Below are 15,627 nucleotides of genomic sequence, written 5' to 3'. Positions count from 1 at the left end.
ACAAGGACAAGATCCGCCACGCCGCCGCCCAGAACGCCTCCGCCGTGGTCATCTATAACGTGGGCTCCAGCAACGCCAACGAGACCATCACCATGCCCCACGCAGGTGAGCCCCGCTCTCCGTGGGCGCACCCCGAGGTCCGCGCTGGGCAGGCGGACGGACCCCGTTTTCCCGTGCGTGGTGGCCTGCTCTGCTGCCCCACATCCTTGGGGTGGGAGCTGGTGAGGGAAAGGTGTCCTTGCACCTCCTGACTGAGAGCAGTGTGGGCTGCAGGCCTCACAGGGTGCCCATCCTGGGGGCTGTGAAGCACCTCTCCATGCTGCTGTGGCAAGGGGTAGTCGTGCTGCCAGCAGTGATCCACACTGGTGCTCCAGGGGTGAGAAGTTTGGGAGATGTAAAGTTTGGGTCTAGTTGGAGGAATGGATGGGACCTTGAGTTCTCTGTAGGGCACCGACGTTTTGGTGTGTCCTGATGATGCTCTGGCAGGTGCCGTGTGGGATTGGGTGCGACTGAGAAATTCAAAAGTGAAGCATAGTGTTTATGGTGCAGGCTTATCAGGAGATGCAATAAAGTAGAGAACACAGTGTCCACTATCTTGCCTGTGATAGTATGAAAGCTGTGGAATCAACTAGGAATGCTGAGTGTCTGATTTGATGAGAACATGAGATATTTTGTCCAGAACTGGGGTTGGAGGGGGTTGGCTTTCCTAGGTGAACGCTCTGATGGAGTTCGTGCTCACAATGTCAGCACATGGGTGCTTGGGTCCCAACATGTGCTCATCGACTAGAACTGAGCAGAAATCCTGTCATCAGAAATGACCCAAACCTCAGGTTATGCCCACAGAAAACACTGCTTTTGTAACAAAGTTTGATCTGAAATAACGTTGTTTTAAAAGCAGATCACCGGATTTATATTTGGAGACAGTGTTTTCTGCCAGGGATCACTGGTCTTTTATACCAGCAGCCTATGCCATAGAGACTAAAATGCCACCTATTGTCAAATCTCAGGTTGGTTTACATCCAGTAACTAATCTTGCCCAGCTGTTTCATGCCAGTTGAATCTTAGCAGAGTTAGGGGTACATTGAAACACAGAAAGGCTGCAAAACAGGATGTTATTCTAATGACATTTTAAACTTCCACAGTAAACTAGCTGGCATGGCAGTGCTGAAAAACAATTTGTTGCCTAACTATAATGGTAAAATACTGCTGATGCAAAAGTGGTGCTTTTGGAACCTCTTGTGTGCAGCCTCTTCAAGAGATTAACTGTTTATTTGGTCAAATCCATGTTTCTTTGGTAAGCTTGGTGGAAGATGGGTTTTTTTTTTCGGTATTTTCCATTGGTTTCGTGAGACAAGCAACTCATAACCTCTTGAGCTATTTAGAACTGTGTTTATAACCTGCCCATGGTTTAGTAGCTGTTCAGATTATGCTTCTCAGTACTTTAAGTATCACAGATTACTTACTAAGCAGTATAAAGTAGTAGGAGCTTGGCATACTTATGCACCTTTAAAGTAAAGCTCAGGCTGTTTCAAAACTTGATGTATCGCTTGTTCTTGTCTAGTGAGTTTCTCAAAAACTGCCAACATGTTGGATCAATTAATGGTTTGCCTGTTTTTAAAGTATGCACTAAGCTGGTTTCCCACACAAATGGTGTTTTATTAAGAAACAGTGGGAGTAAAAAATGTGTCTAACCTTTTAAAATGCTAGAGTTTTTGTTTGTTTTGAAGTCTAAAATGAAGTAAGCAGAGAACTTTTCTTACCGAAAGTGGCCTCGGCTCTCAGAAATGTGAACACTGCATTACTTATCTTGGAGACAGCGTCTTTTATGTCATATGACTCCCTACAGTTTATTCTGAGAATCCTTTCTGAGTACCGAATTGATACCCAGAAGTGTGATTGTACAGCACCAGAGGCTGACATGAAAGCAGACTTGCAGAAAATAATCTGGACTTGTTGAACACGGTCGAAGAGACTGAAGGGCTTTGCTGATTGATTGCATGTGGTTGTCTTCATTTCAAGGGGTTTTGTTCTGTGAGGCTGAAAAATGGTTGTTAGTCTTACCCTTAGGGAAAACCTGTCCTCTGTGTACTCCTGCTGGAACAGGAGGAAAAATAATTATTCTTAAGCAAATATTTGACGAACTAGCAGAGATTCAGAACTGGATTTATCCTTAGCCTTCCTCTTGTACCCCTTTTACACTGGGACAGAGTGACTGTATAAACTGTGTGAAATTATCTTTCTGGCTTGCAGCCTTTGACGTTTGCTTGGTCCCAGCCTAAATGATAGCACAAGATTCAAGGGAAGAATGAATCAGGTTTTTGGTTTTCGAGTTCAGCAGCATCTGTGCTGCTCTGCCCACGCCAAATCCTGGAGTGGGAAGAAGAAAATTCCATCCTGGAAAATACTTGGGGGGTGGGAGGGGAGGGTGAGATATGACCTAAAAAGCAATTTAAAAGTCGAAAGAAATATGATGTTACCCTCTCTCTTTTCTCCCACAGATTTTTTTTTGAGGTTCCATATAGGCTTAAATAAACTCTTTCTATACAGAAGACTGTATATCCTGTTGCATAACCATGCTCCTACCCTTACTGAAGAACTATTACTCCTAAAAGAGATGTTTCTTTTCCATATGCACATTCTTCTCTTCTGTATTTTTTGCCTTCTTTTTCTGTCATTTTACCCCTTTGTGCTGCTTTTTCGTCTCCTCTCACCCCCACTCTCATTTCTTCTTCTCTACCCCTGTGCTTCATTCCCGCTCTTGACCATGTTACTGTACTTTTTCATATGCTTTGCTCTCACCACTCTCTCCCCAAAGCTCTCTTTCTCCTGCCAAGGATCTTACTTCACAGCTGTTTGTTTAATTATATTTCCTGTTTTCTGATACAGGGCATGCCAATGACCCTTTGCTAACATGGTGCCAGCTGATTTTAAAATCTATAGGCAACTATAGCATGATACCATTCTTGAATTTGAAGGAGGGTTGGTAGACCTCCCTTCCCCACCAACACCCTCACCCACCCACTCCCAGTCAAAACCAGAGTGGTATTATATTGAAGCCTGTTGTGGAAACTTTCAAATACAACTTTCTAGTATTTATTTATAGTGCATTAGAGAGAAACTACAAAGTGTTCAATTTGAACCAGTTCAGTCACCATGTTGAAAGCCTTTGCTTTTCGGGAGCCCGTTCTTAGGTCCCTACTTGCACATCCAGAAGAGTGAAGTGGTGTTGCGAAATCTTTTTTTTGCCGAGCTCTGTGGTTCTCGTGCTAGGACACACTGAGCTTTTGCATCATCTACTACAGCTTTTGAAAATCCGCATCTTTATTTTTATTGGCTTGAGCTATGGCATAGAAGCTGTGAGTCCAACTGTGTTTGCTTTTTGACTGTGTTTTAACCAGAGAAGGAACAAAAGCATCTAGAATTTCTGTTTCAGATGCTTATTATTTCTCTTGAATCAACTTTTTTTAGTAGGAAAGTACTCTAGTAATACGGAGGATGTTCTTTTTCCTCCAAGATAATAATCCATGATGTCGGCTAGGGTTCTGATTGGCATTTTTTCTTATTAAAATCAAATTAGCTGTTATTAGGCTGGAAAAGGCTCTAGCCACTGTGTCTACATGTAGTAACTTAGTATTAATTGAGTGTGTTTTTACTACCTGTTGGAGCACATGTCCTTACACTTCCTCTTTGCTCCATAGATACAGTAAGGGAGCCTTCTAGAAGATGATTCAATGTAAGAACTTCCCTCTCCAGCTCTCATTAGCTATTGAGGCAACCTAGGTTGACCACTTCTACCTTGGGCACCTCCCAAGTGCTTGGGACTGTGGAGGGAGGGATGTTAACTGTGACTGTGCACACAATTCATATGTGGTTAAAAATGAAATCTTTAGTAGCCTATACAGTTTGTAACGTTCAGTTTGAATTCTGGGGTGCATCAGAATATCTCACAGAATGGATATGATTATTATGAGAAGTAAATCGCATCAAGTGTTTTGCACCAGAAGCACGTGTGAGTCAGGCAGTTTTGCATTCTCCATATTCTGCTTTTCCAGTGTGTGCCATCACAAAATTTAGTCACGTGCCGTGTGTATGACAGCCTGTTTTCAGTGAGAGGCAGATAACTCGCTTTTTTTCGTAATGGCTCGTACACACTGGCAGCAACTGTCAACTGTGTCTTTGAGGTAGCAATCTCGTATGTGATTTAAGATGACCCTGACTTCTTCCCTCCCTTTTTGGCGCTTAAGTGCAGATCATGTGTGCACCGGACTGCATGAGGAGGGCGTGGCCATCCCACTGCAAAACCAGGCACATCCCTCTACATTGTGAATGTGGCCAGCGTTGATCTGTGCCCGTTCAGTTCAATAGCAGCTTTCTTCCCCTCTACCCAGATTTCTGCACAATGATCATTGACTTGTCTTGCCTTTTACGTATTTTAAGATGTGTTGGTGGTAGTTTTGGCTTTGAGCTCCCCTGTAGCTTTAGAACTTGTACTGATGTGCAAATTAAACACTGAAGTTGAAGATTTCTCTCTTTACAGATTTAATTCAGTACTGTAGCTATATTTGTTCCTTTACTAAAACAATAGTTTTCCTAAACTTTTTTTGAATTCTAATAAGGAAAATGTGCTGACAGCTTTCACACTGAGTTTACGTGTGGATAAGTGTGAATTAATCAAGGCGTGGAGATTTCAGGCTTCTAGGGCCTGGTATATCTATTTTCTGTATCAGGCACTCAGGATTCATTCCTAATAGAAACCAACTCAGGGGGAAGGGAGATAGAGATTAGTGCCTCTCTGAGCCTTATCCATCATGAAATTGAGGCATGGCTAGGGTGTGCCGCCATCCTTATGAACTCAGAGAAGCTCCTCAGTTTATCACTTTACCGCTTTTGATAAAGTGATGGTTTGTTCTAGTCCCATTGGTATTTTGGCTTTAAAATAGTTTATGTTAGCTTGGGTTGTTAGAATACTGTGGCAGTCTGTGTCTATCTCAGTAGAGGCACAATTGCTGAAGGGTAAGGTTTAAAACCAACTGTATCCATTGTACCACGCAATTTAGGGGAGTGTATGGCAATTGCAAGAAGAACGAGGAGACAAAATATTTTGTCCAAACAGACTTACTCTGCCATGTCTTGATTCCATAGTGGGATGTGACCCAGGATTTCATTAGTGCCCAGCTCTGTCCTCATTTCACTCCATAGTGTTTAGGTTTCTCTGGAAAAGAGAACTTGGTGGTTAGGCCACGTGTCAGCCACTAAACAGTTTGACCAGGTCCTGAATGTGGATGAGCAGAGGTCAGGAACCCCTTCTCCCAGGTACCTTGCTCGTTCATGAGTGCATTTAGATATAGTATCTCAAAAGGTAATTCTATTAAGAACTACAGTTTCTGTTACCTGGACAAGAAAACCTACATTGCTTAGGTGAAACCTCAACTTTTAAAGTTTACTGTATTTAATCTACCAGCTTTTTACCTACTATCTGACCCACCACCTATATTAGTGGATGCCAAGCTTCATAAACCTACAAGTTTGCTAATGAATTTAAGCTCATCAGTAATAATAATTCTTCAGTGCATTTTGTGGACCCTTTAGAAGTAATCCTCTACCCAGGATAGGTTGAAAATCACTGATTTAGGTGAACTTACCACCCTGGTGGAAACAATGTTTTTTTAGTTCAGAAGTAGATGAGTGGAAACCCTTCTTCTTTCACCAGTTCTAGTAGATGGGAAAAGGTTATAAAGATTGGTTTGCTCATGAAGCAACAATACTATGCAGCTGTGCTTTACAAGAGATGCGTACCAAGGGCATTATTTACTTTTTGACTCCTTTTCAAGAAATTATTTGAGATAAACATCAGAAAACAGAACTGATGAGAACTGATAGAGATTATGAAAAGATTAAACTGTTTGTTTTGTTGCTATTCTACACTGAAATATGAAAAGCAAGCATCTTTGATTCTTTGCCACTTAAAGATATAATAGCATTTTCAAATAATTGTTATTTTTTTTTCCCTCTCAAGGATGACTTATGAATAACATCAATAAAGTGAAGTGCTTGTCCTTCTGACAGTATTATCATAGTGATACAAGAAAGACATTGAGGTGCAACAAAGCTGGTGAAGGGTCTGGAGCACAAGTGTTATGAGGAGCAGCTGAGGAAACTGGGCTTGTTTAGTCTGGAGGAAAACAAGCCCTTACTGCTCTTTACAACTTCCTGAAAGGAGGTTGTAGCGAGGTGGGAGTCACTCTCTTCTGTCAAGAAACAAGCAATAGGACAAGAGGAAATGGCTTAGGAAATGACAAGAGGGGAGGCTTAGATTGGATATTAGGAACTTTCTTTTTCACCTGAGAAAAGGGTTGTCAAGCACTGGAACAGGCTGCACAGGAAAGTGGTGGAGTCACCATCTCTGGAGGTGCTTAAAAGCCAGGTGGATGTAGCACTCAGGGACATGGTTTAGTGGCAGTCGGAAGTGTTAGGTTAACGGTTGGACTTGATCTTAAAGGTCTTTTCCAATCTAAGTTTCTGTGATTCTGTAATCAATTATACTGTTCCACGTAAGGGTCTGTCAGAGTTTCGATCTCAAATTTGATGTGTTTAACTGTGTTTATGTATGTAATATTCCCTGCTTTATATAGTAAAGGTAGCCCATTTATTTTAACTTTATTTTCAGTTTGAGACAAAATTGGAGGAAAAAAATGTTTATATTTTTAGTTCTCAAAACACAAAAATGTAAATTAGAGCTGTGTAGCTCCATGGAGTCCTAATTTGAGTGTATCTTGTATGCTCCTTAAACATGGGTGGAAGCATTACATATGCACAGGAATGTAGTTCCTCTAGGGATACATGGAATAGGATGAGTTGATGTAGCTCCCTTGTGCTACACACTTAATGAGACGTAGCTTTTAAAAATGAATTTATATTTCATAGTGTCTTGAAGACTTTTTCATGAGAGAGGACCCCTCCATAACAAAGCAGTTCTCTGTATGCTTTTCTGCCAAGACAGACCCCTGCTGCTGACACATTTGTCTGTGAACCATCATCATTTGTCCCTAAACATTGGCTTAATTATATGGGATCTTATTCTTCCTCATAATTTCTTCCATACCTTGGGCTTCCTCCCTTTCTGTATGCTCTTTGGTTTGCCTCTTGCTGTTCAAATCTCTCCTTACAAGGCATCTCGTTCTTGCAAGTAACTGTTAGAATATCTCACTGGATAATATATGTATTTTAAAGAGAATTATGCATTGCATTAATCTCTGGCTTCCAGCCTTGTAAATCACACATCATTAAACTGTGCTCTTGTATTTATTGCTTGATCTTGCAGTCCTTGTCAAAAAAATATTTTCTAGAACAGTCACTGTTATTTTGTGTTGAATGTGTCTGACATTACACAGCAGCACTAAGAATGGACTCAAGAGCCTAGTAGATAGATTAATCTTTAGTTAATGTATATGTTCTAATCTTAATATTACTGTAAAATACATTGACATTAGTTGGGTTTGTGTTGTGGGTTGGCTGGGTTCAGATCCAGTACAATAAGCTGTACGGTTTTATTGTTTTGCCTAAATTGATTTGCGGAGCACTTAAGAAGCTTTTGCACCTCGTTACTGTCATACTGGCAGAGCAGTTCCAGTTCCTCATGATCGAGGCTCTGGGTGTCTAAACAAGTTTCACTATGAAAGATTTCTTGGTTTTTCCAATTATTCAAGAGTTTTGTATCAGTATCTAATAAAGATCTCTCTGGTTTTACATCCTGTGATGTCAACTAAAATGTTAGTATTCTTTTTCCTTTTCCACTTCAGTATTTTCTGTGAGAAGGCAGAATGATATTTCTGCTTTTCCTTTGCCCTTTCAGAAATCTCTGTATTAGAGTATCTTAAATCTTTGGCCATGTTTCTGGTTCATGTCTGTGTATGTTCTCAAAAAGATCTTTAAAACAGAACTGTCTGATGCTGCAGTCTCATTCATGATTGCTTCTTACACTTGTACAGACTACGCTTTCCCCTCTTATGCCTTTTTAAGCTTTTATTATGCGTCCGCTTTCTCCTAGTTTTACCTGCCAGTATCATGTTCCTCAAGTGAGGCAGCCTTTGCAAGATTGTGTAATCTCTGTGCCTGGTCTTTTATCACTCTTTTTATGTCCATGGGTTTGAAGTGCCACCTGGTTGTCCATGAAATTTATACCTTTACTAAATAGTATATCAGGACTTTTCACACTGGAAAACGAGGAGCTCTCTGAGTAAGATTCATTATGCCTTGTTATAATACTGTCTTTGATGTCTTTTTCTTGCCTGTTTTTCCTTCAATCCTCTATCCTATTCATTTTCTTCTTAGTTGTTTATTTTTCGCTCTTTTTTTTGGTATAATTTGTGTACTTTCCACAGTTCCAATAAATCTTTCCTTTGGACTTCTCTCCCGTTTTTTTTTTCTTCTTCACTTGTCTTTTTATGTGCTTTGCACCTGTTTTTCATCTCTTCTAGGATTTGTTTCCTCCCCACCCCTTACCAGGTTGACAAAAATAGCCAAAGGCTATTGCTTTACATACAAAGTCGACTGTAAGGGGAAGCAGGCCAGGATTATGCTCTTTCAGTTGATTTTGATTTTGCAGCTAATTCAGGGTTTAAAGACCGTATGCTAACTGCTGTCTGCTGCTCAGGGGTGGCTCGGAGGAGTGGGACCCCAGCAACTGGGAAGTGTGGCAGTGCTATTTGTGACCAGATGACTGCCAGCCATGCATAGCATATTTGCTGTGCATAGAATGGCTTTGTGCTGAATGCTCCTAAGTCTTTTTCAGGAATTCTTGAAAGAGTGAATTATGGTCCCATCTATGCAAGATCCTGCTCTTTCATGCTTTTGTGGAAGAAGATTAAGTTTCCCCTGCTGGGTGCTAGAAAAACTGACCAGAAGTTTTTCTATCAAAATTATTTTTCTTTGGTAGTAAAATGAATTTGTAAGAAAAAACTGTTTTGGAAAGTTTTTGCTCTCCAGAAAAGATCTTAAAGTTCTGAGTTTGAAGAAAGATTTTATGTTAGTAAATATTTCATGTCTCAGAGTTTCAGATTTGGAAACAGTTTGGTTTCCCTTTCCTTTTTTGATTATATATTACATTTGAATCAGCTTTTACCAGCTTTAACCACTAGTTCCACCACAGGCCTGACTTCTTCCCAACTCAAATGTTGCACTTCTCCAGGAATCAATCTGTGCATTTGATTGCAAGTATTATTTAAAGAAACTGAACTCAGGTTTGCATATAGTTTCCCATAGTGCAGCTCCTAAGCTATAAGATCTTTGGCACTTGCTGTGTGTGTATATACCCTTACCAGCAGGCTGGACATAGCTTTAGCACTATGTCTAGATACACATGGGAATTATGCTCGGTGAGATAAAGATTGCCCTTCTAGAGGAAAACGTAACAAGGATCAGTAGTTTTCAGTGGAACTGAGACAAATTTCAGGCTTGCAATTTCCTACATGGATGCCCAAAACTTACTGTTATTTGAATGGGCTTGGATAGCTCTCTGAAAGTCACATCCTAGAAAAGTAACCCCATTTGCTGGGAAAATTGTGGTAGGCTAGAGAAGGTGATCATAGTAGTTCTTTATGGTTTTTAAGGACTGCATGTCTCTGAAACTACCACCCAACTGTTTTCCACACTTGGAGACTCTGGCAGAAGCTCTGCACAGTGGGCAGAGGTGAGCCCTACAGCCTGAAGCATCAGCTTTTCAAGATGGAAATGTCCTTTACCACCTGGAAATAGCTTAGCTGGGTGAACCAGTGTCAGTTCGTTATTCCTTTGTGACTGTTGCTCATAGAAGAAGCAGCTGCAAGAAAAGGCTCTTGCAAGAGAACCATAGTCTGAACCACTTCTATTTTTTGTGTCTGTAGATAGCCAACAAATGTGGAGAGCTCCCTATAAACTTCCACAAAACAAGCATTTGCTGGAGCATCTGTTTCACATTGTAAAATAAGTTGAAAGCCTTTCTCTTTTGAAACTGCTATTTAGATGTTGAATGCCAGCACGAGGGAATATCATGATTAAATGCAACCCAGAGTGACAAAGGTATCACAGGTGAGGATGAAATAAATATGTCAGAAGCCAATAGCACCATCATTCGCTTTGCCAGAGAAACAGTTAAAATGATCATTAGATGAAAGGCACATGAATGAACCTGAATCCTGGAGAGGTAAAATCATGGTGATGGGAGAATAAAAGCCATGGAAGTCGCTTGTGACCCCTGTGCTGTTGTCAGTGGGGAGACATTCTTCCTCTCATCAACCTTATACTGATTAGTCAGATATCTTAATCCCATTTCAGTTCTGCACTGACTCCCATTTGTCACTGGTACCCACTGTCATGATGTTTGAAATTTTCCAGTTTTGTGCCTCATTGCTGTTTGTCCTAGTCTTCACTTGCTGCCTTTACAGGTGGTGCAAACGTTCAAACACGAGTGTTTGAGCCTGTATGTTTTCTAGTTGCCTTTAGCAATTTTGCATGTTGCTGGCTCCCCTGGCCTGCTGACCTCTACTTAAGAAACCACAGAGGAAAATTTCACATTCAATTTTGTATGTTGTGGTTCTTTTCTCCTCTAGTGACATTCTTTTTCTCTCTCCATCTAAGTCCCAGGCAGTCTTTTTTTTTTTTTCTTTTTTTCCTATCAGAGTCTACTAACCAGAGCTTATTGAGCTGCAACTTACGAGAATCCATAGCCTATTTTTATGAGAAAAATATGACTGTATAACTATTTTTTTCTAATTTATAATTTCTAATCATTGATAGTTCAAGGAAATTTTTGGTAGCAGAGAACTGATATTATCTGATTTCTAAATATGGATAACCTATCAGTTCTTTCTCTAATACTTAAGGGCTTCTTTCCTGTTAACTAATTTATACAACCATCTTTCTGCTGTTAGACTTATGAAAAATAACAAAGCAAGCACTGAATTTTTATTATAGAATATCTTCTATTTATTATCTTGTACATTTGATGTGTGGAATCTGTTTTTAGTTCTCAACCAATACTGTGTTGGCTGAGCACAGTGATTGCTGTTCATCTTTTCTGGACAATTTATTTTTTGTCCGTAGACCAGAAATATTTTTCACCAATGCAAAGATAACTCTGCTAGTTGTATCACAGACATGTTGCCTTTGGCTCTGACTAGCCAAATCTATTGCGAATTAGCCTGCAAAACAGGAGCTACTCTGCATATGTAAAACAAGAGACTGTTTGGTAATAATGATAGCAGGGAGGCAAGTACAACTGTGGCTCACCCTCTGCATAGGTCAGTGTGGCAACTCCTGAAATATCTTACTCGCAAAGTGAAACTGATACTTAAAAATCACTTTTCACTTTACTAAGGTAGTGATTTTGCTGCCATAAAACTCACTAGTAGGTGTTTTAAAATTTAGGTTAGATATAATTTCTGATGTGTACATTACATTAAATTAATTTGGAGAATGCTTCGTGTCCCAGTTCTGGACAATGTTTGCACAAATGTTTATAGTTAAGCTCATGTTGAGTTCTTGCTCAGAATGGGCCAGAAGTTGAGCACCTTGCCTAAATGTTGTTGAAAGTGGTCATGAAATGGTGAAAATGTCATCTTTGAGAGAGATAGAAGTGTCTGATATATCCCAGAGGTGTATTGCTAGGAATGTTACTGTGGTAGTCTTGTGGGATCTTACGCCATCCTGTTGTAACACTGTGAATAGTCAAGGTCCTTACAAGAAGGCATTTTTCTTTATAAGTCTTTATATAAGGTACATACTTTATATATTTCATAAAACAGGTGCTTTATAAACACCTATTAAAAGACATGCTTTAGTTATTTTACATTTCTCCACATAGATTGGCTTCAGCTTCCAAGCTTATCAGTCATGTCTGCATCAGAGTGAGAAGCAAAAGGGCCTCTCAACTTCCAGAAAACACTGTTCCTCTTCAACCTGAGGAAGAGTTGACCACGCAAACCCATTAAAACCCAGATGATGTCTCTTCTTAACTGTGTTTTATTTAATGTTTAATACCAGTGCATTCAGAGCAAGAATCATAGCTGTGAGAAGTGTGGAGAACTGGTTAGTTATTTGCAGATGGCTTTGAGATTTATATTAACCAGTCAGTTGTACTTGCTGGGTGAGCCAGAGAAGTTCATGTAATTTAGAATAGCCACACAGCATTTCTTGCTAAACGGGGAGTTGCCTAATTTGGAAATACTTAGATATGTAAGGCCTATCAGATACACAGCAGCTTACCTTACCTTACACCCATTCCAGTTTGGGAGTAATTTTTGTAATGATTTGCAGATTTGATTCCAGTAGATAAAATTTTACAAGTTCCCTTGTGGCCTTATCAGTCTGTCATTATCTGGCCTTATCATTTTGAATTGAGAAATTCTCAGGAGAGGTTTCCTTGATGTTCCCGATGGTATGTATCAATTTTGAACAGAACTTGCAGATGCTTAGGCAGTTGTTGGAGGTATGTTGAGAGGATAGGAAACTGTAACTGAGGAGGAGGGAAGTGTAAAATTAACAGATATTCCTGTATTAATCATTCCTAACAAGTTAAAGGCCATATTTAGTTACGGACCTGCCTGAAAATAATATAATACTTATCTTTAATAACCTTTAAGTATGTAAGGTTGCCAAGTATTAATGAATAGCTGAGGTGACTCAGTAGCGTCTTCAGTACTCTGCAAATTTGTATTTATCAGCACAAATCTCAAAGATCCTCTATAATCTCAATGTGAATGGGTGTGAATGGGAGTAGAGGTGATTAGTGTCCGTTTGTGGGTGCTCTGCTTTTCACAGGCCTGGGGCTTAGTTTGCCTTCTCCTGTAGCTACTTATTTAATAAAACAAAGCTGGACTCTGTCCATCAGAGAATTCTTGCAGGTTTTATTAATTTGAAAATAAACCTGATGCTGTTATCCAACAGTTGTCTCCACCTGGTGGCAAGAGTTTGAAGATTTGAAAGTGCTTTAGGTCTTTATTCAGGTGGGGGTTTTTTCAGTTGGCTACAGAAAAACTAATTACGGTTTCATTTTTGTTTTCCATCTTTAATAATGGCAATGTCCCTGTCACTGAAAAGGATAATATACACTGCATTTAAGCACCCTCAGGCTATAGGAATTAAAAGATTGTACCTTTTTCTTTTGGAAAGATGACTTGGTGTCATGGAAACTGCAAGCCTGTATGAAGTTTTAAATAGGCAGATGGATCTTAGAGCCACTTCTCTAGCTACTTTGAAGAAGCACACAAACAACTTGGCTGGTAAAGTCCCAGAAAGTTCACAGGAAAAAAAAAATCCAGCACCAATATGATGGTCTTCATAGTTCTTACATAGGATATTGGGATTAGACTGGGCTTTAAATGGAGTTTTCACAGGCCATATTTTATTTATGCAGACTGCTTTCAGGCTAGCTCAGATGCTGATTTCTGAGCTTTCAGGTTAGCCACCATTACTTTAAGAGTCTCCCAAGCCCCCATTTCATTTATTTACCTTTTTTAATGTTATGGAGAGAAAACCAATAACCATCCTGTAAAATTCCAACCCCAAAATCTTTCCTTTGGAAAAAACTTTATAGGTTTGCTGATTGCCAGCAAAGCATTACCTATGCCGTTAATTTGTAACCTCAACTTCTGAAATCCTAACCCTGCTGAAGTCAATGCCAAAACTTCCTAAGGATTTCATTGCAAAGTAGTTAAAGCAGGAAAATAAATACCTGAACTTATAATATATCTTCTGCTGCCCCCACAGTATTTAACACGTTGTTGTCAAGTACAGAAAAGCCTTGTTCATCGCAGCCTCACAGAAACGATACCAGTCTTTCACCAGCAGTCTCAGTGAAGTATAAACATTCTTCATTTCATATGAATTCCTCACATCTATCAGATTCGAGTCACACAACAGATAGTACCAGGGCTTCATTAAAGTCATTTTGTAACTGAGTAAAATTACAGGCCAACCTGTGAGTACCTTGAAGCTGTAAGTATTAACTTGCGTGAGATCTCCAGCACATTTAATAAAAGGTCTGTCTGGCCTCAAGTGATTATATAAATTATGTAGCCATTGTTACATTTATCATATAGTTAGAAGTTAATTTTCTTACCTTTTGAAGTGCTTGAGAATAGTAGGTCATGTGTTATGTGTATGTCTGATATTGGGCTTCAAAACAATTTTTTCTGAAATCTACTGACAGCTACAATGTAAGCCTTGCAAAGCTTACAGCTTTTGTGTGAAAGGAAGGAATCAGCGGCGTGTGGTGGTATTCGAGCTGTGTTGCAGGAAGAGGCTGCAAAGCTTGGTTTGCAAGGGGATCATGCCTCTGTGAGCTCACCTCCAAGACCAGGGAGCATCCAGACTTACAAGAGCCGCGAGATATGCGTCTACCTGACAAAAGTCATAGTTGAGATCCAAGCTTCTAAATCTCGAGCAGGTATGGGCTGCATGCACTGCAAAAAGACCTGCTCTATATTTGGAGGGTGAGAGCTGTATGGTTTTCACACCTTTCTTCACTAACTGGTATGCTAAGAAAGAATGGCAATGATGACAGCCTTATCTCAGGGGGGAATGCTGCAGTGATGGTTGTCAGGAGAATGCTCAAAATTAGTATTTGCTATCTCCAATGAAGGAGCAATCTGCGTTTTATGCTCTCCTTCTATATAACAAATAAATGCAGACAATTGCTACAGAAATAGCTGCAGAAACAAAATCTATGCCCGTTAAGCCTAACAGAGGTCATTCCTTACCTGTTTCCAGTCTGACCAAGTTAAGATGGCATTTAATACAGGTGGAAGTTGTTCCAAACAGAGGATTAGTTGTAACATCTTGGGGTTGGTTCACCGCTGAATTGTTTTCTTTTTCCTTAATTTTCCTGGAAATACTGTTCAGCTGAAGAGACCACAGTGCAGACAAATGCTGCATTTTCAGTGCCTTTGTTCTAACACGCATACTGTGTTTTGAGTGATGCTGATCTGTTTTGAGAGCTTGTGGGATTTTCAAAACCACTGGTATGATAATCTCATTTGGCTCCTGTAACATGCTTCAGATCACACTCTCTTTTCAGGGTCTGATGACAAGATATTGAATGGTGTGATTTGTACTGCAAATGGTTTATTTTCAGTTTTCACTACACCTTCATTTTGGAAATTTGTGCCTGTTTAACCCTTTCGTAAGCCTTCAGCATGCCTTATTACAGTGAATCTCTTTGCTAATAGAAATGCTTGCTAACGAGAGAATCTCTATCTCTCTGTTAATGTAAGCATTGCTGTTTCCTAAAGACACTTTGCCTTTATATCTCTTTGATCCTAATTAATTGTAAGAGGCTAAATGCAGACAGAAATATCAAATGCACAGCTATGTTTAACATAAATGTTACAATTACATAAATGTATCAGAAATCAAAGAAGAGAACCAGATAGGTGATTCAGCATAGAAATAACAGGGTAGCTGAAGTTCGTGACTTGAGCTGGTAGTTCTGGTCTGCTCGTACTTAGACACTGAGTCATCCAAGGCATAAAACCTAAATGAAGAGAGAGAACATAAGCCATCATACAAGAACCAAGGTGAACAGAATTACCCTCCTTTCATGTCCTCTTGCATATCGGCAGAATTGGTCTCTGATGCACTCTGAATGTAGAA

General features: G+C 39.9%; 1 protein-coding gene across 1 annotated transcript in view; it reads left to right on the top strand.

The window, feature by feature from the left end:
- Positions 1-6: 6 nt before the first annotated feature.
- Positions 7-15,627, top strand: part of RNF150 (ring finger protein 150) — a gene marked incomplete at its 3' end in the record, with an annotated part of 86,818 nt that continues 71,197 nt past the window's right edge. Inside the window, exon 1 of the mRNA XM_010179213.1 lies at positions 7-105. Coding sequence (XP_010177515.1) covers positions 93-105 — 13 coding nt within the window. The remainder of the gene's footprint in view (positions 106-15,627) is intronic.

This window comes from Mesitornis unicolor, unplaced genomic scaffold (assembly GCF_000695765.1).
Source record: "Mesitornis unicolor isolate BGI_N332 unplaced genomic scaffold, ASM69576v1 scaffold14012, whole genome shotgun sequence".
In the NCBI taxonomy this organism is placed as follows: Eukaryota; Metazoa; Chordata; class Aves; order Mesitornithiformes; family Mesitornithidae; genus Mesitornis; species Mesitornis unicolor.
The sequence above is the reverse complement of the archived record's forward strand: the minus strand, read 5'-3'. Positions and strand labels throughout refer to the sequence as shown.